The sequence below is a fragment of the Lathyrus oleraceus genome, chromosome 1 (genome assembly GCF_024323335.1).
Source record: "Lathyrus oleraceus cultivar Zhongwan6 chromosome 1, CAAS_Psat_ZW6_1.0, whole genome shotgun sequence".
NCBI lineage: Eukaryota > Viridiplantae > Streptophyta > Magnoliopsida > Fabales > Fabaceae > Lathyrus > Lathyrus oleraceus.
In genome coordinates this window covers 141457341-141466630 of record NC_066579.1, presented here as the reverse complement: position 1 = coordinate 141466630, position 9290 = coordinate 141457341, and the positions used below count along the sequence as shown (strand labels likewise).

The following is a 9290-nucleotide window of genomic DNA, read 5'->3' as shown; positions in this document are numbered from 1 at the left end:
TAGAATATAATAAAATCAATTAATTCCTCTAAAATAAAATCAATTAATATATCCATAATTTTAGCAACTAAAAATTTAATTGGGACACTAAAATTAAAATAATGATATAGAAAATATGAATCATTGAAAATTCAAATTTCTAACTCATTATTAAGACTCAAAAGTCACAGAACTTTACCGTAGTTTATGAATATGTGTTCTTTCTAATTCTCAAATCTCAATCTAATTATAATCTCTCCATATCTTTGGAAAAGCACAAGTGTCGACCATCAATTCAACAAGAAAATTGAAAAAGCATAAGTGCATACCATAAGTGTCAAACAATCAACGAATCAAAAAATTATATATATATATATATATATATATATATATATATATATATATATATATATATATATATATATATATATATATATATATATATATATATATATATATATATATATATATATATATATATTAGTCAAAAATAAAATAAAAATCTTTTATAAGATACTAATTTTCATATTGAGGATCAAATTTGATTTGGTGTTCAAAGACTTTTGGAACAAATTGATCATAATTTAAGTTAAAGGTTAAAAATCAACATCAAGTACTATTGTTTCATCTCTTTGATTGCTTGAAATATTGCCTAGAAAACAATTGTCTGGTTATCTAAAACGAAAAAGAAAGAAACTAATTGAAATTGATAATAAATCTCAAAATGGTGTTATTCATAATTTTTTTGGAAAACGCCCTATAATTTCTATTTCAAATGATGCAAATCTATGTAATTTGAACCTTGAAGCTGAGAGTTTAGAGAATGAACAACTAAATATGATTGTTGAAGAGTAAAATATTTTGGTTAAAATAATGAAAATGAAGATGACGATGAAGCTAAAATTTTTGATGATGAAGGTTCTAATAATGAAAATGAGCATATCTCTGTTTTTGTTGATGAACAACCTAACAAGTCTATTCTATTGGACATTTATGTTCCAAACAATCAAAGAAGCAAAATATTTTTCTGTGATTCTTGATTGTACTTCTGGTGTAAGTCATTAAGAACAAATGACTCTCATTATACATTGTATGGATGTTTCTACAAGTCAAATAAAAACTGAAGAGTTTTTTTTAGAATTTTTTAAAGTCTATGACACAACAGGTTAAAGATTGTTTGACGAATTACAAACTATATTGGAAACTCTTGGTCTAGATATTAATAATGTGATAGGACAAGGATATGATAATGGATCAAACATGAAAGGTAAATATCAAGGTGTATAAAGAAAATTATTAGATGTTAACCCTAGAGCATTATACACATCATGTGGTTGTCATAGCCTTAACTTGACACTTTGTGATTTTGCAAATTCTTGTATTAAAGCTAAATATTTTTTTGGAGTGTTACAACATATTTATACGGTATTTTCTCATTCGACAAAACATTGGAAATTTCTTAGAGACAATGTGAAAGATTTAACTATTAAATCATTGTCACAAACACGTTGGGAAAGTCATGTGAATAGTATATATACAATTAAATCTCAAACTTCAGATGTAAGAGAAGCACTACTTCAACTAGCTGAACAAGATAGTGATCCCAAAATTGAGAGTGAAGTCGAATCTTTAGTAACTTATGGAATTAAAAACTTTGAATTTTTAGTAGCTATGATTATTTGGTTTGAATTGTTAACCGCTGTTAATGAAATTAGCAAAAGTTTACAAAATAAAAGACATGTGTATTGATGTGGCTATAGAACTAGTAAAAGGTTTGATTAAGTATTTGAAAAAATATAGAGAATCAGGATTTGTAAATGCTAAGGCTAGTGCTGAAAAGATTGAGAATGAAATGGAGATTGAATGTGTGTTTATTCAAAAATGTCAAATTCGTAGAAAACATCTATGAAGAAAATCTATCTCAATCCACACAACTGAATCTTGAGTCTGAAGAGTCTTTTCAAATTCATTATTTCTTATATATTATAGATCAAACAATTGGCTCACTTGATAGAAGATTTGAGCACATATGAAAATATTTGTGGATTCTTGTTTAATATTAAAATGTTTAGATCATTATCTTATAGGGACTTGAAAGCATGTTGTAAACATCTTGAAACTTGTTTAAAACATGGCAATTCTCTTGATTTTGATGGTGATATTTTGTTTGAAGAATTGCAAGGTATTAGAGAAGTTTTAACACTCGAATCAAAATCAAGCTATATGATATTGAGTTCCTTAAAGACTTTTAATTGTTTCTTAATGCATGCATAATTTATAGAATAATATTGACTATTTCTATCAGTGTTGCATCGGTTGAAAGAAGTTTTTCTAAATTAAAATTATTAAAATCTTATTTGAGATCTACTATGTCACAAGATAGATTAAATAGTTTTGCGTTGATTTCAATTGAAAATAATTTTTTGAAGAACCTTGATTATGAACGAATTAATAATGATTTTGCAACAAAAAATATTAAGAAGATGATATTTAAATAATTTACAGATTTGATTAATTTTTTATAGAAAAAAAGATAAGATCAAGAAGAAGAAGAAAAAGAAGTCTCTTTATAATAGTTTATGTTTTGATGTAATATAAATATTTAAAGATTCATATTTATATTCTTTTTGTACAATATAAAATAAAAAAATATTTTTTATTTAATTATTTCTTTTATCCTTACGTAATTATTGTTAAAAAACATTATAGGGTCGCTTTTCTATTTGTTGAGCTTTTCAATCATCTAATTTGTCTTCTTTGAAAAATCTCTCCAAAAATTAAGAAAGTTTCTCTTTTTCTAAGAAATTTTAGAGTGTTCTTCGTACCATATTTCGTTGGTGTAATTCTACAATGGTACAATGCACTAAGATACCAAATAATATATGAGTTGTTTTTGTCTATAAATTTTTGTGGCGGGTAATTTGTTTACATTTTTGAACAGTGTCATAAAACAATTTGTTTACATTTTTGAATAGTATCACAAAATATTTTATAAAGTGCGACATAATAATAGGCAAGTCAATTAATAATTGAGAGTTAAACTATTAAAAAAAAAAAGAATTTGAAAAAGAAAACCTTTATTAACCAAACATATGAATTCAAAGGAGTAACCTAATTTGCTCGAGTTGAAACTTGGAGACCTCTCTAAAACAACTTTAATAAATATGATAATTTTTTTTATCGAATTAATGTAATAATTTTTTTTATATTAAATAGTAATTCTTTTTGTCTAATGATCATAATTTCTTTCTTGATGAATATATAAGATATCTCAAATTTAAATTTATGTTATTATAATAAGAATTTAAGAGAGACCTATAATTTAACATATTTAAAGAGTTTGACTCGTCTTATCTATTTAATAAAAATAATAGATAGTTTATAAAGTCTATTTATTTAAATTATAAATTTAAATTTTTAAAAGAGTTTTTTAGATTAATAGATTGATTTATTTATATTTAACTAAAATATAATAATATATACAATATTAATAAAATACTTTTTGAATTCACATTTAAAAAAATATATTTATTGTTATATAAATATAGTATTTTGTATTGTTTTAATTATTATCTTTTTATGATAACATTTTTCAACAAAATATAGAAGTCTTTATTGAGATGTATAGTAAGTTTTAAAAATTGATAAAAAAAAATTAAATAAAAATAAAAAACGCAGATCAAACTAAAAAACCTTTGACAAATGATAAAATCCAAAGGTTGATTTTTTTAATAGATATAATTAATTTAATCAAAGTCTAATATAATTTGATTTATTTTCATCTCTATCTATTAGGATGAACACAACAAATTTAAATTGTTAAAATAAATTTTGTATTTAAATTTATAACCATTCAAAATTTAAAATAAATGATATCATTTGTACTACATAAATATCATAATTATTTTTAAAACTTCTAATATAATGGAATTATTAATTTATATACCATTATTTACTTTTTAATTCTAAAAATATCCTATGATATATCATCTATAACAATATATAAAGCGAATATTTTTTTTGTGTAACTTATTTTTCTATCATTTTTACCATTATTTTATTGTATAATTTATCTAATAACTTCTAATAAAATCACTATTATTAACTTCCACGCAACTCCTTACTAATAATTTTTACGTAACTCTCTACTAATAATTTCCATTATAAAAATTATATTTAAATAAAAAATATCATTTATATTTTCAATGATATGTATTAAAAAAGCGAACCGTCGCTAATATAGATAAGATAAAAACCTAAACCAATTTTTTTTTTAACACATAGTAATATTATTAGAAGTGTTTCACAGTTATAGTGAGACACATGCTTACAATCTTTAATATGATAATCTATTATAAAATAAATTATTTATGAGAAACTACTCGGAAGAAGATATTTTGTAAGAAACGCGTATAGTTTGCGAACCTAGGCATGAAACGACGTCGTGGACCCCTTTTATAAAAATCAACTTAATTGTCTTCATATTTGGTTATATTAATTAAAAACTGATTGTAGAAAAGACAATATATTCTTGTTATTTTTATATATCTATAATCAATAAATTCTCCTTTAATATAATCTATTTGTTTTTCTATTTTATCTTTTATTTATTGTAATTATTTTAAAAAAATTAAACATCATGAGTGAAAGTTGATTACATTATTTTTAAATAAAAAATAACTGATATCTCATTTTACATATTAATAAATTTATTTGATTTTTTTTTTTACTTTTTAAAACCACAATTAAGTTAAAAAAATAATATTTTATTATTTTAGGCGTATATTGCACTAAAAAAGTGGATATAAAGAAATAAAAACAAAAATATCGCTTTCAATAACAGATAGATTCAAATCAATTGCTTCGTGAAAAAGGTTACTGTGTTTTTTTTGTGTATATATAAGAATCACTTCATATTTTGCATTACTCATAACTTTCAATTTTTATCTCTCTCTAGCTGCAACTACAAGGTGAAATTCTCTCTATCATATATTTTTCTTATTTTGTTTGGCTGTTCAGAAAATTCAATCACTGATTTTCCTGAATTTAGGTTTTTTTTTTATATTAAAAAGGGTTGTTTTGTTTTTGTGTTTGATTTCTGGGGTCAACTCAAAATTGTTTCTTTTGAATATTTGTTGTAAGATTTTGAACCTAGAATTGTGAGTTTTTGGTTTTATTTTGATGTTTCTTTGTTGTGGCTTTGTGGCTCTTAAGGTTTTATTGATAATTCATGTTTTTCTGTTTCTAGGTTTTAAGGAGTTGTGTGTTTGCGTTTCTTCGATGTTTGTTCTGTGTAATTAGTTATAAGGATACTAGAGGAAGAGATTCAATAATATGAAAAAAATTGTGTTAGCTTTTTATACCGACACACGCATAGGCACCCCGAATACGACACCCATGGTAATAATTTAAAAAATGAATAAATTAAAGGTAATCTCAAGTGTAGGTGTAGGTATTGGTGTCCGACACGACACAGACAAGCAATTTTTTAGAGGTGTCGGTGCTACATAAAGACACTAACATGTAGACACAGATGATAATTTGGGATAATAAAAGTAATTGAATGTAATTACGTGGATCGACGTCCAACACTAGAAACACCAGTGATAATTTGGGATAATAAAGTAATTGAATGTAATCACATGCATGAGTGTCAAACATTTGACATATCTTCAATATGAAGTGTTTCGGGCTATATGTATTTATTGAAACTGATTTTTTTGAAGTGTTAGTAGTTGATTTTTGTTCTGATATTGTTTGATTAGAGATTTTAAAGTTAGATACCTTTTTGTTATTTCTCTTTATTTGGAGCAGAAACTAAAGTTTGGAACATTGGAAAAGTATAATTTTGATTCAGTTTTTTGTACATAAATTTCTTAGCTTGTGATTTGTGACCTGTTAAATAGGACTTTTGATCTTATCTCAAAAACCTGTTAAGATTAACATATGAAAATTAGTTTGTCATTTATGCAATAAGCACTTATGAAGTTATTGAATAAGTGCTTTAATTAAGTTGTTTATCCAAACATGTCTTATTCCATTGCAGGATTCAAAAAATGGGTCAATGTTTGGGATGCTACCAAGTGGATCAGTCCAATGTTGCTATAAAGGAGCAATTTGGAAAATTTATTGATGTTTTGGAACCTGGATGCCATTGTTTGCCTTGGTGTTTTGGTTACCAGATAGCCGGTGGATTGTCGCTTCGTGTGCAGCAACTTGATGTTAAATGCGAGACGAAAACAAAGGTCCTTCGTTCTCTCTTTATTACTCCACCTGTTATGCTTTGTCATTAATTTTGTTCTTTGGATTTATGCTTCAGGAAATTTCACTTTTCACTTTTCACAAACCAGTTTTACTTCAAGATTAAGAAAACATACTGTTAAACTGTTTTTAATTTAAGATTAAGAAAACATAATACTGTTAAATTTGTGCTTTCTAAAGGTGGTTCGATATTACGTATGTTATGGATTACGTATATGACAATTTATGTTAGTATCTGACTACCATGAACTTGTTTTTTAGGATAATGTTTTTGTGAATGTGGTTGCATCGATCCAATACCGCGCTGTGGCTGACAAAGCGTCTGATGCTTTTTATAAGCTCACCAACACAAGGGAACAGATTCAATCCTATGTTTTTGATGGTATGCGCATACTGATTTTTCTGCGGAATTTTAACAAACTGCTACTGTCGCACGATATGCGATTTAGTACAAAGTGCTGTCAAATGGTTACTAGGTTAATGATATTTTTGCATTGTTTCAGTCATAAGGGCCAGCGTGCCAAAGTTGGAGCTGGATGCGGTCTTTGAGCAGAAGAATGATATAGCAAAGGCCGTCGAAGATGAGCTTGAGAAGGCGATGTCGACCTACGGTTACGAGATAGTCCAGACTCTCATTGTTGATATCGAGCCTGATGTGAATGTCAAGAGAGCAATGAATGAGATCAATGCAGGTAATATATTCTAGTTCCTGTTCGATCCTCAACAAAAAAAACATTTTACTTAATAAAGCACTTATATGATAAGCGCTTATAATAATCCTTTTTTTTTGCGATGTTATCAACAGCTGCGAGAATGAGGTTGGCTGCAAACGAGAAAGCCGAAGCAGAAAAGATACTGCAGATCAAGAAAGCTGAAGGAGAAGCGGAGTCCAAGTACCTATCAGGACTCGGTATAGCTCGTCAACGTCAAGCCATCGTGGATGGACTGAGGGACAGTGTTCTTCAGTTCTCTGAGAACGTACCCGGAACATCGGCTAAAGATGTCATGGACATGGTGCTGGTAACTCAATACTTTGACACCTTGAAGGAAATTGGAGCGTCGTCGAAATCTTCATCTGTGTTCATACCACATGGCCCTGGTGCTGTTAAAGACATTGCGGTGCAGATTAGGGATGGTCTCCTTCAGGGAAATGCTGCAAATTTATAAGTGCTTTTGGAGATATAATAAGTGCTTGTTATGGTTGAATTATGTTTGCATATTATTATTCTTATATTGTAAAAGAAACTAAAACACGAAGGAACTGTTAAGAAATATAGGGTTTGCCTTGTAGCAGAAGGTATTAAACAAAGAGATTATAGAGATTTCTTTGACACATTTTCTCTGGTTATAAGGATTACATTTATTACTATTGCTCATTTCACTTGCCACTATTTATTACTTATAGGTATATCAATCTGAGATGCCCAAAAACTAAGGTCTGAGTTAGTTAAATCTATGTGTGATCTTAAAAACATCTATGTATGGTTTTAAAAAAACTCCTAAATAACGGCATGACAATTTTGACAATATAATTAACGATTTTAAAGTTAATGTGCATTTACTACAACTCTGAAAATTAAATTTATATTATGAGATGCCTCCATATATGTCTCCTCTATCGAGACGACTTGTTCATATTTAACTTAAAAATTAAGGTCGTAAATAATTTGAAATCGAAGTTGTGTAATAACTTTTATATGAAAGATCACAACAACAACAAAAATTAAGTGTAATTCATGGTATTAAGATCATTAGATTACAAAAGGAATTCATTTTGATCAGTCTCACTAAATCTTAGATACAATATATTTTAAGTGTAAATCTGCCAACCCCTCCATATGATCTCAATTTGTATTGATTAGTCTCACTAGATCTTAAAGAGATACAATATACTTTAAGTGTAAATCTGCCGACCCCTCCATATGATCTAAATTTGTATGATCTAAATCCTAAATTCTTCAATAATATTTATGATAGTATATAATAATATGACAATCTAAACACCCGAGCATTATTGACCGTCTCATATATCTTGTAACACTTTAATCTCGACTCGATATTAAATAAAGTAATTTAAATAAAATTTTATGATTAAAGTGTCACGCATGTTTCGCCATAGCATAAAAATATCAACACAACATAGTTATTAAAATTCAACAACGGAAAATCATTAAGTTTGACATATAAACCTCAACATCAAATGAATAACAAAACTCCAACATAGCAAGCAATAAAGCAACTAAAAAAAGAACAGTCCATCTCCGATACTACATATCAGAACGACTCCTCTAAGACTCATTGATAAATAGTTAAAGAGGCATCGACGCCGTCCTCTAACTCAAGCGGCTACTCTTGTACCTGATTATATGTACTCCATAGGAGTACATACTCCATAACAACAAAAAGGGACGAGAATACGCTCAAATAATATAGCGGTGCAATACATAAAATGGTAGATCACAAACATCTACATCGTCAAATCACAACAACACCATGTATTCATCTATCACCCATGCATCGACAATCATATATCCATCATCAATTACTCATACATCATCAAATTAAACACAATTCATTGATATTTCACATCACATCACTAATATTAATCCATTCACAATGCAAGTATATATGCAATATGACGTTACCTCAACTCTACATATAAATGTGGTACCGACTCATTGGACATCAGAGATATGTCACTAATATTGCCCACTCATTCATGATCCCGACAATGGACCAAGCTCATAAAATTGCTATTGATTCCACCACTGAATCAACAATGTTTCACCACTCCCATTATACCAAAGTCGGCTACTCGCTCCCGATCCCATCATTGGACCAGAGCACATCAAAATTGTTACTGATTCCACCATTGAATCAACAACACTTCATCGATCCCACCATAGGCATCAGCTACTCTCTCGATCACCACTGGACCAGAGCACACCACTGGACCGAATAAGGCCATCAGCATAACATACATGTGTTAGACTATGGCACGGATCTAGAAGGGGGGTTGAATAGATCCCAATTAAAAACTTGAGTCGGCG

The 9290-nt window shown here is 28.1% G+C and overlaps 1 protein-coding gene across 1 annotated transcript; it reads left to right on the top strand.

Moving 5' to 3' along the window:
• The first annotated feature begins 4810 nt into the window (after positions 1-4810).
• Positions 4811-7616, top strand: LOC127122528 (hypersensitive-induced response protein-like protein 2). The gene is made up of 5 exons (XM_051052849.1): positions 4811-4949; positions 6026-6224; positions 6502-6622; positions 6744-6932; positions 7046-7616. The coding sequence occupies exons 2-5, from the start codon at positions 6036-6038 to the stop codon at positions 7405-7407; spliced, it is 861 nt and encodes a 286-aa protein (XP_050908806.1). The 5' UTR covers positions 4811-4949; positions 6026-6035; the 3' UTR covers positions 7408-7616.
• Positions 7617-9290: the final 1674 nt, after the last annotated feature.

Bases quoted from the DNA above. Each gene is read 5' to 3' on its own strand.
- LOC127122528 (XM_051052849.1), top strand. From the start codon at position 6,036: ATGGGTCAATGTTTGGGATGCTACCAAGTGGATCAGTCCAATGTTGCT. The intron at 6,225-6,501 runs GTCCTTCGTTCT...CTTGTTTTTTAG, and splicing joins AATGCGAGACGAAAACAAAG to GATAATGTTTTTGTGAATGT. The intron at 6,933-7,045 runs GTAATATATTCT...TGTTATCAACAG, and splicing joins AATGAATGAGATCAATGCAG to CTGCGAGAATGAGGTTGGCT.